At 40.1% G+C, this 17,428-nt stretch overlaps 1 protein-coding gene across 1 annotated transcript in view; it reads left to right on the top strand.

The window, feature by feature from the left end:
* The window catches only part of ndst2.S (N-deacetylase/N-sulfotransferase (heparan glucosaminyl) 2 S homeolog), a 95,608-nt gene extending 84,108 nt beyond the window's left edge, over positions 1-11,500 (top strand). The window contains exons 8-14 of the mRNA XM_041571113.1: positions 1,144-1,240; positions 1,330-1,453; positions 2,785-2,959; positions 5,637-5,807; positions 6,001-6,110; positions 7,039-7,141; positions 10,545-11,500. Coding sequence (XP_041427047.1) covers positions 1,144-1,240; positions 1,330-1,453; positions 2,785-2,959; positions 5,637-5,807; positions 6,001-6,110; positions 7,039-7,141; positions 10,545-10,670 — 906 coding nt within the window. The 3' untranslated portion in view covers positions 10,671-11,500. The remainder of the gene's footprint in view (positions 1-1,143; positions 1,241-1,329; positions 1,454-2,784; positions 2,960-5,636; positions 5,808-6,000; positions 6,111-7,038; positions 7,142-10,544) is intronic.
* The last annotated feature ends 5,928 nt before the right edge of the window (positions 11,501-17,428 follow it).

The following is a 17,428-nucleotide window of genomic DNA, read 5'->3' as shown; positions in this document are numbered from 1 at the left end:
TGTATTTAGAAAGTTTCTTACTTCAGTAGGAGAAAGCTTATATTAAATTTTCATTTCCGTGATAGTTCCCCTTTAAGTATGTTATAGAATTGCTAATTCAAAACAACTTTTCAATTGGCCTTCATTATTTCTATTTTAAAGTTTTTGAATTATTTCCCTTCTTCAGACTCTTCTCAGCTTTCAGATGGGCTTAAGGCTACATATTTATTTTTATTGCTACTGTTTATTACTCCTTTCTTTTCAGGCCCTCTCCTATTCCAGTCACTTATTCAAATGAATGCATGGTTGTTTGGGTCATTTGGTCATTGACCCACGTTTGAAAGCTGAAAAGAGTTAGATGAAAAAGGCAAATAATTAAAAGAAACTATTAAAAAAGTTACTTAGAATTAGCCATTCTATAACATACTAAAAGTTAACTTAAAGGTGAAGCACTCCTTTAATAGTAAACGTGTAGTATGATGCATAGCTCTTTCCGTGAATAAGGCTAGTTACCTACTCTTTCCCTCTGGCAATTGTGTGGGAGGTATTACACACTTGTAAAATTCAAGGTGTAATAATATTTTCCAGCATTTCTTAGAATCTTTACCATATATTGATAAGATTGTACAATTTTTTTAACATGACCAGTGACCACATCTAAACTGCAGCTGAACTACACCTCCCTTTGCCAGTTTCTGGTTACCGTAGGTGTTGGAATTTCATGTCAGTAATAGGTGGACTGTCACTGTATTAGTGCAATGTTCTTCTGTTTGTATTTATGTATCAACACATTAGATCGGTTGAGGATATGCCCTTGATATTGCAAATTTTTTTTATTTTTTTTAATCTGACTCTTGGTAATGCCACAAATGGACTCAATTAAATGTAGGCACCTGCTGAGACACAAGGGCATGTTTTATTTCTGAAAAAAACCCCACTGTCGGGTTCATTGCTAAATGTCGGCTTCTACAGAAAGATCCCTTTAATCTAATAAGTGCTGCTGCCTGTAAAGGAGTGTGGGGGGCAGTACATTTATTACACAGCACATCTCTTCTTGACTGAAACCTTTCATACAGTGATGGAGAATTTCTGCCTTTGGCTGGAAATATGTGCTTTTGTTGTTGAGACCTATTTGCCCTGACAACACTGTAATGTGTCCTACAGAATCCATGTGATGACAAGAGGCACAAGGATATCTGGTCCAAAGAGAAGACCTGCGACAGGTTGCCTAAGTTTCTTGTTGTTGGACCCCAAAAGACTGGTATGTACTTGGTTCTGTTTCACTGGGCTCATATGTTTAGTATTATAACTATTTCCGTGTGTATATTGATCAGTACTGTCTCTTTCTAGGTACGACTGCACTATACAGCTTTCTTGGCATGCACCCTGCTGTCACTAGCAACTTTCCAAGCCCAGTCACTTTTGAAGAGATCCAGTTTTTTAACGGGATAAACTACCACCAAGGCATTGACTGGTAAGCCCTTTTTTCCCTCTTATACAGACTGGAACTGTAGCTAATCTTATTGTTTCATCTGACACATTAATACAGGTATGGGACCTATTATCCAGAATGATCTGGACCTGAGGTTTTCCGGATAACTGATCTTACCGTAATTTCGATCTTCACACTAAGATAAACTATGCACCGAATCCACTAGTTTGGATTCGGCATAACGCCCGAATCCTTTGCAAAAGATTTGGCCGAATACCGAACAAATCCGAATTTGCATATGCAAATTAGGCATGGGAAGGGGAAAACATTTTTACTTCCTTGTTTTGTGACACAAAGTCACGCAATTTCCCTCCCTGCCCCTAATTTACATATGCGGATTTGGTTCGACCTGACAGAAGGATTCGGCTGAATCCCGAACCGAATCCTGGATACTGTGCATCCCTACTAGAAAATCATGTAAACATTAAATAAACCCAATAGACTGGTTTTGCTTCCAATAAGCATTAATTATATCTTAGTTTGGATCAAGTACAAGGTACTGTTTTATTATTACAGAGAAAAAGGAAATCATTTTTAAAACTTTGGATTATTTGATTATAATGGAGACTATGGGAGACGGCCTTTCCATAATTCAGAGCTTACTGGATAACGGGTTTCCGGATAACAGATCCCATACCTGTACTATTAAGCCCCGAGGGGGCTAATATGTGCATATACCAATATGATGGTAGGGATGGCAAATGTGATGTACTATACTGTTCTGGGGCAACATGGAGTGCTGTGTAGGGCATGTGTGTGTTTTAAAAAATGAAAAGGAGGCAGTTGAGGGAGCACTCCAAGGCCAAATAAAAATACAAAAGAAGTGCAGCTGATCTGACCAGGATAGTTACAAACATACAAAAAAGTGTTAAAAATCAATGCTTTGATATTGGCAAACCTCTCCCCTTATAAAATGCATCTGGTATAGGGGAAAATCAAGCCCATTTAAGCCGATGACTCGGTCTGAAAACACTGACCCTGAGACATGCAGTTATGTAGAGAGAAAAACTTGACAAGAGGTAAACAGTTAGGACAACCACCTGGGGTTTAATTTGACGTGGTATGGTGGCTTATCAATTTTATCATCATTTTGTAACTGAAAACCCCTGTTTTGCAAAATACATGCATTAGCTTAGATACTAAATTCATGTGTGAAACAGGAGACCAGACAATGTGTGGTGTTCATTTTTTTTTTTTTTTTTTTTTCTTTGTACATGTGTTTTCTCAGGCACTGCCCCTTTAAGAGTAGTTTTAAGGATCACACAGTGATGCTAGCATCAAGAGGAAAACTGACTTTTTGTTTATCCACCCAGGTATATGGACTTTTTCCCTATGCCATCGAATGCCAGCACAGATTTCATGTTTGAAAAGAGCGCTAACTACTTCGACTCCGAAATGGTACCAAAACGAGCTGCTGCTCTTCTGCCCAGGGCCAAAGTTATTGCTCTTCTGATCAGTCCGGCAGACCGAGCTTACTCCTGGTATCAGGTAATTCTCCTCTTCTCTCCACCTTTTCTCTGCAGCCTCACAGCAGTGAGGGGGGGAATCTCAATAAATATCATTTTATATCTTGGCGACCCAACTTTCAGCATTTCACTTGTGAGGCCAAGTGTCCAGATGGCAGAAATGAGTTTAGTGGAAAAGCCACAAAGGTTAATTGTTTTGAGATGTGGTGCTGGCTGCTGGGACTGTATCACTTTTGTACTTACGGCTGCTATTAACCTGATGTTAGAAGTATCTGTGAAAAAGCTCATTATTGCTTAAAATGCCACACATTCAGTACTTCCTAGATGTCACTGCTCTCCCACATTCCCCCAGTTCTCTTAACCATTTAATTGTGTAGCCAGGACATGGATATGGACTTCTGGTCCCCCATTCTGGTGCACAAACAAGATTCTGAGATGATTCAAAGCTTGTGTTAATAACATTGTCCACAAAATGGCTCCTGCTTGCTTGTTATAATTATGAATTCCCAGACTGAAGAAAACAAGATTCAAATAATTTATATAGTGTCATTAAAGTTCATTTTGCTTGACTAGCGTGATAAAATAGGATTTGGACTAATTTTTTGGGTGACGGACAAATCGAGAAATTAGCTCTATTTTATCTTTTGAACTTGCTACAGCAGCCCAGAGGTTCAGCAGATGTTCATTTAAAGCTCTACACAGCAACTTACTTGTTCCGGAAGGTTGTGGTGTCTATCCCTGAATTAACTTTTACTCTGGATATCTGCTCCAGTACCTCGTCCTAGGTACAACAATGTAGTCAGTACATAGAAAATGGATGGAGACAGACCAGGAAGGTGCATTGCCATGCTGCAAATTACTCTTTAATTAGACACTACATGTTGCAAGCAGAGTTGCCCTTTGTACTTTACACCATTTGCACACACTCTTTAAAGGAATACAGTGGGTGGAAAATAAATAGCCTGCCCCTAGAGTGGAGGGTACGGGTTCATTACAACTTCATTACAACTTGACTCCCTATGTATTAACTTACTATCATGTATTTTGTGTCATTATTTTAGTGTCAGGGACACTTCACATGCTCCGTTTTATTTTTGGTTGGTTAACTTTTGGGGTTGCCAAAAGTCCTGAAACATTATCAGGCAGGGCAGTTACATCTGCCATAGAAGCTGGTGCTGAAGGGCTGTTTATCACTTATGCTTCATATGCTGCCATGTAATGAGAATGTGAATTAATTGCTAATCAGCTGTGTATTGCTGCATTTATATTCTATATAATACCCAAAAGCTATGAATATCCTGTAAATTATATCCTTATAAACGGTGAGTTCTGATGTCATCAGTTATAAACGGTGAGTTCTGATGTCATTTCTGTCACATGACTCACTGAAATGTGTGTATTATAATAAATAAAGTACCCCCTGTTGCAAAATATGAGGATATTAGAAGTTACCTCGGAGTTCCATGACCTGTATAAAAACAACGCGGCCTTTGGCCTCGTGTTTTTATATGGTCATGAAACTCCTCGGTAACTTATAATATCCTTATAATTTAAAAGAGGGGGTACTTTATTCACTATATATTCAGTATATTGTGAGTCGGTTCCTAAGTTCAGTTAACCAGTAGCAGCACAGAGCATGTGACGGGGACTGGCCATTAGTACCGTGCTTTTTAAATTTACCAACCGGCGGAAATTCACCAGCGACGACTTCGCAGCCAGCGCAACACTTCGCCAGGCAAAAATTCACTCGGACAACGCTAATTTACTAGAATGCAAAGTTGCGTCCAGGGCGCCAAAATTAGTATAGCAATCAAAGAGAAAATGCGCTAGCGTTCAATTCTGCCTAGAGCAACTTCGTTAGAGGTCTTTTCTCAGGCTAATTTGCATGCGGCGGGAAACTATAAAGTTGAATGGACGTATATGTTGCAGCAAATACATTACATTACACAAGGCCAGGGAACCTTAATAAAGAGTTGTTATAATGCCCTACACATGAGCGCAGTGTATAGTTTATGTTCCATATGTTAGAAAATGTATGGGGGAACCCGGTTACCCAAAAAAAAAATGTAAGGACTTTTACAGGCTATCACTCTGAAAAAAGGAAAAGACGCGAGCGTTTTTGGACTTAGAAACCCTTTCCACTAAAAAATATGATGTAAGTAACAGAAGATTGAGGCAGATCTATGTACTCAATTGCACTTCGTCTGGTCTGAGCTGGCGAAGGCAAGTCTGGCGAAAGAGGTAATGTTCAGTAAAATCCGCATCTTAGTGAATTTGTCGAGTAACGTCCATTCGCCAGAGCGAAAATTCGCCTGGCAATAAAGTACAAACGAGCGCTATCGTCTGTCCCTTTGCTAGCAAAGTTACACCTGCGAAGTCCCTGAAAACGGTAACGCTGGCGAATCGTCGCCAGCGTTAGTTACTTTGCCCTTTAGTAAATTTACCCCAAAGTCTGATATGCGGAAGTGATGAGTCTATGCACGTAATAAGCTTCTTGCTAGCCTGTTAAGAATAGATGACTCTGGCGTGAAAATGGGTCAGCATTAGTGTATGGATATTCGCTTGCAAATCTGCTGAGGCCTGAATGGAGTCTGCACCTGAAACATGTCAGGCACTGTTTTAACCTCAACGTTAAGCATAAAATAAATAATGAAAGGTTTTAACTCTCTGGTTCACCTTTTTCTTCTCTCCATGTACAGCACCAGCGAGCACACAATGATCCAGTAGCACTGAACTACACGTTTGCTCAGGTGGTATCTGCAGGGCCACATGCACCACTAGAATTGCGAAACTTGCAGAACCGCTGCCTGATCCCTGGATGGTACTCTGTGCATTTGGAGAGATGGCTCACCTACTTTCCAGCCAACCAGGTGAGTTATGCACGCATACACCCAATGACTACCTGCTCTACACTGATGCTTCATTTGTTCCATTTGACACACATTTGCAATACAGTTTGTTCCATACATAATTCTATTCTATGCAGAGAGATACCTGTGGGTTATCCTGTGCATGGCTCACTGTTTGTGCAGCTGCTCAGTCACTGCTAACCCTTTCCTTTAGGTTCATATTGTGGATGGCCAGGAGCTGCGGAGTAACCCAGCCACTGCTATGGACAGTATCCAGAAATTCCTGGGAGTGACCCCACATTTAAACTACACCCAGGCCCTTAAGTGAGTATGGAGTCTGTCATAGGAAATCATGCAGAACTAATTTTGAAGCCATTCTACTAGAAATGTAACTTTCAGTGGTACCTACAAAACATTTAAGGAGCAAAGAAATGTTTGCACTTGGTCTAATAACCCACAGCCAGCAAAACTGGTTTACAGTAAATGCCTGCTGATTGGCAGCAGGATTCAGATTGCCTGGCCTAACCAAATCCAACCCCTTTAAAATCGTGTGACTAAGTCATTTGATCAAGGAAATTACAAAGAAGACATTCTGCTGCCCTTACTCTTATTTGCATATGTATGTATGTATATTTGTATTTGTAAAGCGCTCCTTGAGGGCAAAGCACTGTACAACAAAACAATAAATTAGTAGTCATTGGAATAAAAAGTAACAATAAGTGCATTATTAGAAATACAATTCACATAAACATGAAAAATATAATTACAATACACATTAAGTGCTCAGTGTCAAGGAAACAAAAAGCTAGAGGACCCTACCCCGTAGGGCTTACAGTCTAAATGGCAGGTTAACATACAGACACAATTCAGAGGGATATTAAGGTGCTGTGGGTTACAGTTTGTTGCACTGTTATATAAGTGCCAGTTCAGGTGTTTTGTTGAACTGTTTTACTTCAAGGACAGATTTGTAAAACATGAAAAACAGCTGTTAACCAAACAAATAAAAGTGCAAAAGCTTAAAATAAAGTATTCAGTGGTAAATATGTCCAGTACTATTGAAAAATAAAGGTGTATTTTAACGAAATGGTTTATAATTAGGAATGTGTTAAATAAAGAGGGCAGGTTCAGTTTAGGATTTGCTGCATCTCTAAATGGGCCACGTGCGCTTGTTTGGAATCAACTTTTAATTCTGAGTTGCCAGATTGAACTGGTGTTGCTGTTACTGCCATTACTGTGTATATAATCTCTCCAGGTTTGATGAAGCAAAAGGATTTTGGTGCCAGTTGGCTGAAAACGGAAAGACAAAATGCCTTGGCAAGAGCAAAGGCCGAAAATACCCAGAACTGGAGCCATCGGTAAGTACGGATTAAATAAAATTCTTTAAATTAGTTGGATTCTCTGCACAGGGAGTGACTTGTTCTAACTGGCAACAAAAGCTTCTTTTATACAAAGCAGAAGTAAAAACAGTTTATTACAGAGTGTGGGAAAAATAGAATTGAAATAATTGAAAACAATTGTTAAACATCCCCTACAGTTTAGGAAAATTGTGTCTAATAGTGACTTTTCCCCTGTAGAGTAGAGTATGGTGAGCTGCTGATCACATCTGAACTGCAGATTAGAATTGTGTAGATAATAGTACAGCTACACACAAGTCTGTGTCTCTGCAACTGTCGGACAGCAGGCTCGGATGCGACGTTCAGCTCAGAGTTAAAATGGGCCGCTCGCTACAGTTTCATATTGCCAGGGCAAGTTGTTATACATGCTGTAGGTCTCCCGATGTACTGCCAGGACCTTAGCATTGACTATAATCCTGGCTAACTCTGCCCTGCACCCATCACTCAGGTTCTCCAGTCAGAGGGCAATTGGCACTGTAAGGTACCACGTCACAAGCAGCGCAAGTAGCACCGACAACATAGCGAAATCTATCTTGCGGCGTAGTTTAACACGCCTTGTAGTTCGCACTCTTGAAAAGCATCTCCTCTACTGCCGACTGCACTGTATAGCTTCCATTATATATTGCAATAGAGTTGAAGCCAAGCTGTCACTGGAACCAGAGCTGCTAATTTATCTTGCATGTTACAAAGTTTCCAGTAACAATGTTAAATGTCCCAATACATCCCTCATAGCTTGCACATCCCAATAACCCTGAGTAAGGCTAGCTCACCCCACACAGGCAGCACGGGGCATAGCCGGCCCCTTATACAGATCCTGTGGGCTGGCCATGCCCCTCTCCCGAACATATGCACCAAGAATTGGGGGCGGGCTCTTCCAGCAAAGTAGAAGGGGGTTCAGTTTTTATTGAGAAGATCCTTTTAGTTGATTTTACTTAGCCAGTCACCTCGTCACTGCCAGTGATATCGGCAATTGTCCCACCAATAGTCTCACTCGGCATTGTGTTGTGATGGGGCTGGAGTCTGGCACAGAGAATCAGATCATGACTTCTGAACAGGCACAGCTGCAGGTTGCTTTCCAGTAAATTCTTATTTCTCTTTTCCTTTCGCAGGCCTGTGGCATATTTATTAAAATAGTACAGCCCATGTCTGCATTGCATTCACACATAATTGCATTCACACAACCCCCGCCCCAAAAGATTTACATTTGGCAACACATACACTGGTCATCACTACAAACAGACTCCAAAAATCCTACTCCCAGTCTTGAGCATCATGTTAGTCAACATTAATTAGCATTAACATGGTGATTTGTGGCCGTGATGACATTGCATTGTACTTAAATAGCACATATACAAGACAGTTTGATCTTTATTAGAGCTATGCCTTTTTAGTGCTTGATTCTTTCTGTAGTACATTGTTATTCCAAGGCATTAAGAACCAAAATGCAAAGTGTGATATGTAGTGTAGTAAGGATCGTTCTTCTCCTCTGCTGTATGATTCTCACCATTGCTGATGTAGGTTTAGAGTAAATAGATTATAGTATATATGGTTTGAAATTTCTCTGTTTTTTCAATAATAACAAGGTAAGAATAACACAAAATATTTCCAAATGTGGTTATGAATACCCATACCCAGCTTTGTGCCCCAGTGGAAAAGCTGCACAAGATTCCATATGGGCTGCTTTTTACTCACAGTCAGGCCTTGTCAGACAGTACTTAGTAGTAGTTTCAGGGCTCATGGAAGAAAGGGACCTGCACAGAGGGAACATCAGAATTAGAGAAGCTACATACAGTTTCTCCAGACACTGATCTTTCAGGATGGTTCTTGGAGATTCCCACTCGCACATACAGTACATCATAGCCAATGCATAATCCTCATAAAATGTTGTAAAGGTAAGAATTGCGGGAAGGCCGTCTCCCATAGACTTAGTTTTATCCAAATAATCCTAATTTTTAGAAATTATTTTATTTTTCTTTGGAACAATAAAACAGTACCTTGTATATGATCCAAACTAAGACATAATTAATCCTTATTGGAGGCAAAAGAAGCCTGTTGGGTTTAATAATTAAATAATTTTCTAGTATACAAGATCTAAATTATAGAAGGACTGTAAAACCCCAGGTCCGAGCATTTTGGATAACAGGTCCCAGGTTGGCATCTGTTGTAGCCACCTGTCACAGGAAATGTAATATACTTTATATGTGTGTAACTGTGCATTCTTTTTGTCAGTACACAACATTTGATTCTTGTTCAGTTTGCGCTATTATACCTGCATCTGTTATCAGCCTTTTGTACCATTCCAGTTCCCTCTCTTGCATCAGACCCTGTTGAATATATCCACCACTTTTACAAGGAAAAAATACAAGTGCAGCAGAAGGAATGAAGGGAAGGAATCCAAGTATCAGTCCTAAAATTTCCATCTCAAAGGAACAGTTCAGTATGAAAATAAAATCTGGGTAAATACATAGTATATGCAAATAAAAAATGTTTCTAATATAGCTAATTAGTCAAAAATGTAATGTATAAAGACTGGAGTGACTGGATGTGTAACATAATAGCCAGAACACTACTTCCTGCTTTTCAGCTCTCTAACTCTGAGTTAGTCAGCAACTAACTGTTGCTTTTGAATCTGAGCTAAATGCTATGGATCAATTACAAACTCACTGAACAGTTATGCCCCATGTGGCCCCCCTTAAAGTCACTGATTGGTTACTGTCTGGTAACCAATCAGTGGAAACCAAGAGAGCTGCAAAACAGGAATTAGTGTTCTGGCTATTATGTTAAAGTTCCAGTCCCTCCAGCCTTTATACATTACATTTTTGGATAACTAACTATATTAGAGAAACATTTTGCACAGCCTATTTGCTCAATTTTTATACTGAACAATTCCTTGAAATGTGACAGCTAAATTGTTGGGAATTACAGCAGAGTCTTGAGCAGGTGCTGATCAGGTCCCAGTTACAGACTGGTATCACCCTTATTGGCGCTCATTAGTGCAAGGCAGGGGTTTCTGCTGAGCATATGAAGCACCAGGGAAAAGAACCCGCAAGGAAATCATTGTGAGCAGTCTCTCCTTATTTGTATAATTGAGTTTTAGAAGCGATTCTCTGAAGAATGGAATTCTAGCAGCACTACTTCCCTTCCCATGATTCATATAAAATCAGACACTCATTTTGCTTTTGTAATGAGTCCTGGTGATTGCTACTGGAATTTAAAGATGGGGCAGTATCAGACATGTTGTCCCCTGCCCGTGGGACTGTAAAAATGCTGTAAATCTCTAATATGCCACTTGACTCAAACTGTTTCAACGCAGTGTGACTTGTATTACTTTTGGCTAAAGGAAGAAATTTTTTTTCTTTCCCAGTCTCGTAGTTTCCTCACAGACCTCTTTCGGGAAAACAACATTGAACTTTCCAAGCTGTTGAACCGATTGGGTCACCCTCTGCCAACATGGCTACGAGAGGAGCTGCAGAATTCCAACAGGAGTTGAAGATGAAGGCCCTTTCACACGGAAAATGGCGGCAGCAGCAAGAAGCAAACAAAGCTTGGGAAGATTTCTCCGCTGCATTGGCTGCTCTTTGCTCCAGTTATGGAAATAAACAAGACCATGAATGGCGACATTGCTTGCGGGTGCCACTAACTGTGTTCTCATTGCTGTGGTACGTGGACCTCTAGTGTGACAGGCTGACAGCAACCACCATTGCCTGCTATTTGCTATTACAAGTCACCTGGGACGCTGGAGGTGGTTGGGTGGAATGTGACTCATTGTACTAAAGTGTTACGAAACCTCGGGCCTCCAAAGAGCCAAGAGTAATGGAATTGCACAAACAACTTCACCCTAACAAGGAACTTAGGGCATTGATTCCTCCTCCTGAGTTTGGGGGGGGGGCGATGGTACAAATTGTTCTTCATAGTATTGTCAGCTGAACGTAGCCGAGGAGACACAATTTATCCTTTAGAGCAGCTCCTCCAGCTACACATTTACAGTTTAAAGATGTGGAAAAGAGCTTCTAAGTCCATTTCACACTGGGACCTTTCTACCCTTTCCTTGATACATTTTAAACGCACACTTAAACTCCCCTCTTCCTATAATGCATCAGGATAAACCTGAGATTCAAGAAACCGGCATATCGAACCCAGCATCTGCAGCTAGCCCCACAGTTATGGTTTGCACGTTCTGCTGGTGGTTCATGTTTTCACAATGTTTTCAGTTTAAAGGAGAAGAAAAGCTACCAAACCAGTTTATTGCCAATAGATTAGCCACTATAGTGCAAGCTATAAGACTATATTTATTCTGCAGAATGCTTTACCATACCTGAGTAAACCGCTCTAGAAGCTCTCTGCTTGTTTAGGATAGCATCTGCCGCATTAGCTTGTGTGACATCACTTCAGTCTCTACTGCGCACTCAGCTCTGGGCTCAGATTACAGCAGGGAGGGGAGGAAGGGGAAGAGGAGAAAACTGAGCATGCTCAAGCCCTAGCCCTGCAGGTTTAAGACAAAAACAGGAAGTCAGATACAGAAGCCCATGTGTACACAATAGAAGGAAATAAATGTGGTGTTTCTTTTGACAGAGGACTCAGAGCAGCACTACTTTGAGGGGTTACTAGTGTATTTATATAAACCTATCTGATAAAGCTTACTTAAATTTTAGCCTTTCCTTTTCCTTTAAATCATGCAAGAGCTCCTGGCAGTGCATAATAATCTGTTTAATAAGCATGGTTAGGATTCAGCTCTCCTTCCTGCTTCCAGCAAGCATATGCCCCAGACCAGTCATTAGAAACATAAGTACCTTGCTCTCTGAGTGCCCTACATACATGCGGGCTTCTGTTCTACTTCTATTTATTGGTCAGGACAGTAATTCTGAAATGAAAATGTAATATATTATAGCAAGGGTTGGTGTAAATACAATGCTTTTACCCTTATAGGCCCCAAAACATGGTGGAAAAATCCCCGGACATAAGCACTGGAGCATTCCATAGTGGCCCCGGAGGTGTCCCTAAAACCAGCACCAGGAGAACTTAAATACAGAATTGTTTATTTAATGGGGATAATTTTTCTTTCTCAGTACATAAATCAGCATGAAATATAGAAACATATTTACCATTTTGGATTATAAAACCTTTTGTCTTAACCAGCAGACCAAATGTGCATATTTGCAATATATTTAGTTAATTCTTTCTAATGGGCAGATTTATCAAAGGTCGAATTTCTAATTCATGTGAATTTTTTTTAATCGAATTTGAATTATTGTTATTTAAGAAAAATTCGAACCTCTAAGATGATCAAATATTACCGACTTAAAAAAACTCAAATCAAATGCGACTAAACTTGAATCGAGTTTTTTCTCCGAAAAAAACTTAAATGTCAGGAAGATTCATCATCAAATGGGTCGCTAGACCTCTGACATTGACTTCGACGTGAACTCGGCAGGTTTGAGGTGGCGATTGGTCTAATTCGAATTGTTCACAGGGTCAAGGTTTGATAAATCTCGAGTTAAAAGTTACTATTCGACCCTTAATAAATCTGCCCCTAAGTGTCCATCACTTACAAATATACACTTTTGGTGGTGAGGTTTAATGGCCCTTCGTCATGCTGTTTATCTTACACAAAAACATTCCGTGTATGACTCCTGGATGTGTCTGTGTCAGGAGTCAATTAATGAAATCATTAGGTTTTTTTTGTTTGTTTTTTAATTTTACAGATTTTTTTTTGGGGGGGGGTTGTGAAGACAAATGGAATTGTATTTTGCTATTATTGCCCCTCACATAAACGGGTTTCAGAATGATCCGTCATTCTTCAGTGAACTTGCTCTAATTTAAGTTGTCCTTTATATAATATTTTGTTACTGTAACCGAATGTTCGAGGGGGCAGCAGTCTGTTTGAGAGGTGGGGGGCATTTTACACAAGCTTTGTAAGTTGAGCTGTAGGTATTGTGAATTTTGTAAAATGGTCCATTTAATCTTGTATGTTAAATTTGTAAATATTCTGCAATATAGTATTTTATGCCATGTACCTTTTTCAGGGGGTCGATATTGTGCAAGCAAATCCTTAAACAAGTAGATACATGTGTTATTTTATCAATGAGCCCCCTCTCTGCACTGGACCCTCATGTATTGTGTCATTCACATTGAATGATGATAATAGAGAAATATTTGGCTCTCGCAGCTGAACTTGTGTCTAAATAAAAGCTAGAAGTAGCATTCCATGGATTCACTGAGTGGATTTTCTGCTGATTTCTGTCTTGCTTCTGATCTAACGCATCCCAAACGCTTTCTCTATTTACATTTATACTGCATATAGCCTTCATTCAATACACAGGCTGCTCTGGAGCACAAGTAACAGATAACTACAATATCCCAGGTCTGCTGCTTTGGGTCTAAACTTTGGCTGCAGCTTATTGGCCTGTGTATGGAGCCCACCGACTGATACCTGCCCGAAAATTGACCAGATATCAAATGCAGAGAATTAACAATCCCATCAGGGTGATGATGACCAGTTGTTGATGCAGTCCTCACCCCAATGTTCTGTATTCCCATTGTTGTGATCTGATCGTTTAGCTCACTTTAACCCATCTCAGTGTGGGCATATTGATTCGTTTGATGACTTCTCCAAACACACAGATCTTTGTTTATGGAGGAAGAAGACGGAATTCCACAACACCGGGCAACTTTGAAAACCAGAATCTTTATTTGTCCTTATTAAAAGACACTCGGCTTACTTAGCTTGACGCATTGCTTATGATTAAGGGCAGAAGCGCACAAAACGCGTCAAGCTAAGTATGCTGCGTGTCTTTTAACACTGACAAAGAAAAATTCTGGTTTTTAGTTGCCCGGTGTTGGGGAATTCCATCTTCTTCTTCCATATTCTGTGAGGTGTGGTACGACAAGGGAATCCTGCACCAGGCTAATTTATCTGGCAGTCCAAAGATTCAACACTTTGAATAGCGGTGAGATGGAGCGGTTGTTTCATTTGCCTTCTATTATAAACCGGATCTTTGTTTATGCCAGCTTTAATTACAAGTAGGCAATGGCTGGTGTGACTGGCTTGTGGCCCATTAAGTCTGGTACAGCTCTCAGAAACAGCAGGCTCACGTATTGGTCAAATTTCCACACCAGTTATTCACAATTCTTTGAACCATCTAAGGTACATTTCAGTTGTGTAAGCAACATGCACACCTGTTCATTCCTGTACCATAATGGATCTAATAGGGCAGATTACCCATCTGTGGCCAGCTTTACTGCACCCTCCTCCATTAATGTGATGCATTTTAGGGAAGACATTGAACACTTGCAAAGATATATACAATATATGGATGTATCTGTACACTATATACAAATAAGCTATACGCAGTCTGTTACTATATTTCTGGGCTTTTGTATTGTATAACAAATGTATAATTTCTAGATACTGCCAATTGGCAGGATATACAGTAAATAACTCATTACTATTACACCTTTGCTCTGTAGCCTAGCTGCTGGTTTAGATACAAACAAGGATTAGATGAAAGAAAAAAAAAACTACCCACTGAGCATCCTTACAATAACTGCCCAAAGGGAGGTTTTGGGCTAAACTGTTTTGGGGCCTGGCATAGTCTTGTAAGACATCTCATAGAAACCAACTCTTCCAATACAGCAGGAAATCTTTTCTACATTAGAGACTGCAAAACCGCGATTAGTGTAAAGATACCTTTTAATTTGGAAACAAAGTAAAGGACAAAGCATAAACTGAAGAGCAAAAAACTGCAGGAGGGTCGGTGGCTACAGAAGAAAGAAAACATGTCTGAATTCACTGCACTGACAGCAATTTATTTAGTGGCCACACCACACGCCCTGTATGACAAAGGACTGTTCCTTTAGTGCAGTGGTCCCCAACCAGTGGCAACATGTCACCAATCCCTTGGATGTTGCTCCCAGTGCTTAGTTTTCAATTCCAGGTTTGAAGGGAAGTTTTAGTTGCATAAAAACTAGGTGAAATGCCAAATAGAGCCTCCAGTAGGCTGCAAGTCTTCATAGAGGCTACTAAATGTGGCTAATCACAGCACTTATTTTGTCCCACCCAGGAATATTTTTTTTATGCTTGCCAACTGTTTTTAGATCTGAATGTGGCTCATGGCTAAAAAAAGTTTGGGGACCCCCTGCTTAAGTGGATAATTACCAGGCCCAAGTTAGTTCACTTCAGTGTCTCCAATGGGAATAAAAAGCACGAAGACCTTTATAATTGGTCCCCCCCACCATCCTGAGCCTTATAGAAGGAAAAAAAATACATTGATAAAAGCTAAAATAATTTTTTTTTTTTGCAAAGACAAAACACACAGAAGACAGTCGTGCACACACTGCAAACTAGCCATAATGGGGAGAAGAGGCTATGGCCCAAACTGGGACCCATTTATAACCCAGAAAGATCATCCCAGACAAGGTGACCACTCCAATGCTTGACGGAGACAAGTGTTTTGTAACATAAGGAATGATGTTAAACCAGTGATTGGTGAAGCCTTAACTAAAAACAAAATAACTACAGTGGTGTGAAAAACTATTTGCCCCCTTCCTGATTTCTTATTCTTTTGCATGTTTGTCACACAAAATGTTTCTGATCATCAAACACATTTAACTATTAGTCAAAGATAACACAAGTAAACACAAAATGCAGTTTTTAAATTGCAGTTATTGAGTGTTTTAAATGGGTTTTTATTATTTAGGGAGAAAAGAAATCCAAACCTGTGTGAAAAAGTAATTGCCCCCTGAACCTAATAACTGGTTGGGCCACCCTTAGCAGCAATAACTGCAATCAAGCGTTTGCGATAACTTGCAACGAGTCTTTTACAGAGCTCTGGAGGAATTTTGGCCCACTCATCTTTGCAGAATTGTTGTAATTCAGCTTTATTTGAGGGTTTTCTATCATGAACCGCCTTTTTAAGGTCATGCCACAACATCTCAATAGGATTCAGGTCAGGACTTTGACTAGGCCACTCCAAAGTCTTCATTTTGTTTTTCTTCAGCCATTCAGAGGTGGATTTGCTGGTGTGTTTTGGGTCATTGTCCTGCTGCAGCACCCAAGATCGCATCAGCTTGAGTTGACGAACAGATGGCCGGACATTCTCCTTCAGGATTTTTTGGTAGACAGTAGAATTCATGGTTCCATCTATCACAGCAAGTCTTCCAGGTCCTGAAGCAGCAAAACAACCCCAGACCATCACACTACCACCACCATATTTTACTGTTGGTATGATGTTCTTTTTCTGAAATTCTGTGTTACTTTTACGCCAGATGTAACGGGACGCGCACCTTCCAAAAAGTTCAACTTTTGTCTCGTCGGTCCACAAGGTATTTTCCCAAAAGTCTTGGCAATCATTGAGATGTTTTTTAGCAAAATTGAGACAAGCCTTAATGTTCTTTTTGCCTAAAAGTGGTTTGCGCCTTGGAAATCTGCCATGCAGGCCGTTTTTGCCCAGTCTCTTTCTTATGGTGGAGTCGTGAACACTGACCTTAATTGAGGCAAGTGAGGCCTGCAGTTCTTTAGATGTTGTCCTGGGGTCTTTTATGGCCTCTCGGATGAGTTGTCTCTGTGCTCTTGGGGTAATTTTGGTCGGCCAGCCACTCCTGGAACCACTGTTCCATGTTTTTGCCATTTGTGGATAATGGCTCTCACTGTGGTTCGCTGGAGTCCCAAAGCTTTAGAAATGGCTTTATAACCTTTGAAATTGAACTCAGGTGTGATAAACCACAGTTAAGTTATTTTTTAACAAGGGGGGCAATCACTTTTTCACACAGGCCCATATAGATTTGGAGTTTTTTTTCTCCCTTAATAACGTAAACCTTCATTTAAAAACTTCATTTTGTGTTCAATTATGTTATCTTTGACTAATAGTTAACGGTTTTTGATGAGCAGAAACATTTAAGTGTGACAAACATGCAAAAGAATAAGAAATCAGGAAGGGGCCAAATAGTTTTTCACACCACTGTATATATTGAAAAAGAAAGCCAATGGTGTACAGATATTTTACGGTTGTGGTCAGATCAAAGTTCTACAACGTGGTTGTGGGGTTGGAGCTGATTGCTATAACTGGATCTAACCCTCTAACGTAACATTGCTGGCCTCCTGCAATAACTTTCTGCCTAAAACATTTAGTCCAGTCCCAAACTCTTACAATTCAAGCTTTATTATGATTTGAGGAAAACTTTGGCAATGTGAAATGATGGAATCGATGGGAAGACACTGTCGTTTGGCCTGCAGTTTTTTTTGAGACACCA

Source organism: Xenopus laevis, chromosome 7S (genome assembly GCF_017654675.1).
Source record: "Xenopus laevis strain J_2021 chromosome 7S, Xenopus_laevis_v10.1, whole genome shotgun sequence".
NCBI lineage: Eukaryota > Metazoa > Chordata > Amphibia > Anura > Pipidae > Xenopus > Xenopus laevis.
This window is presented reverse-complemented; position numbering and strand designations above follow the sequence as displayed.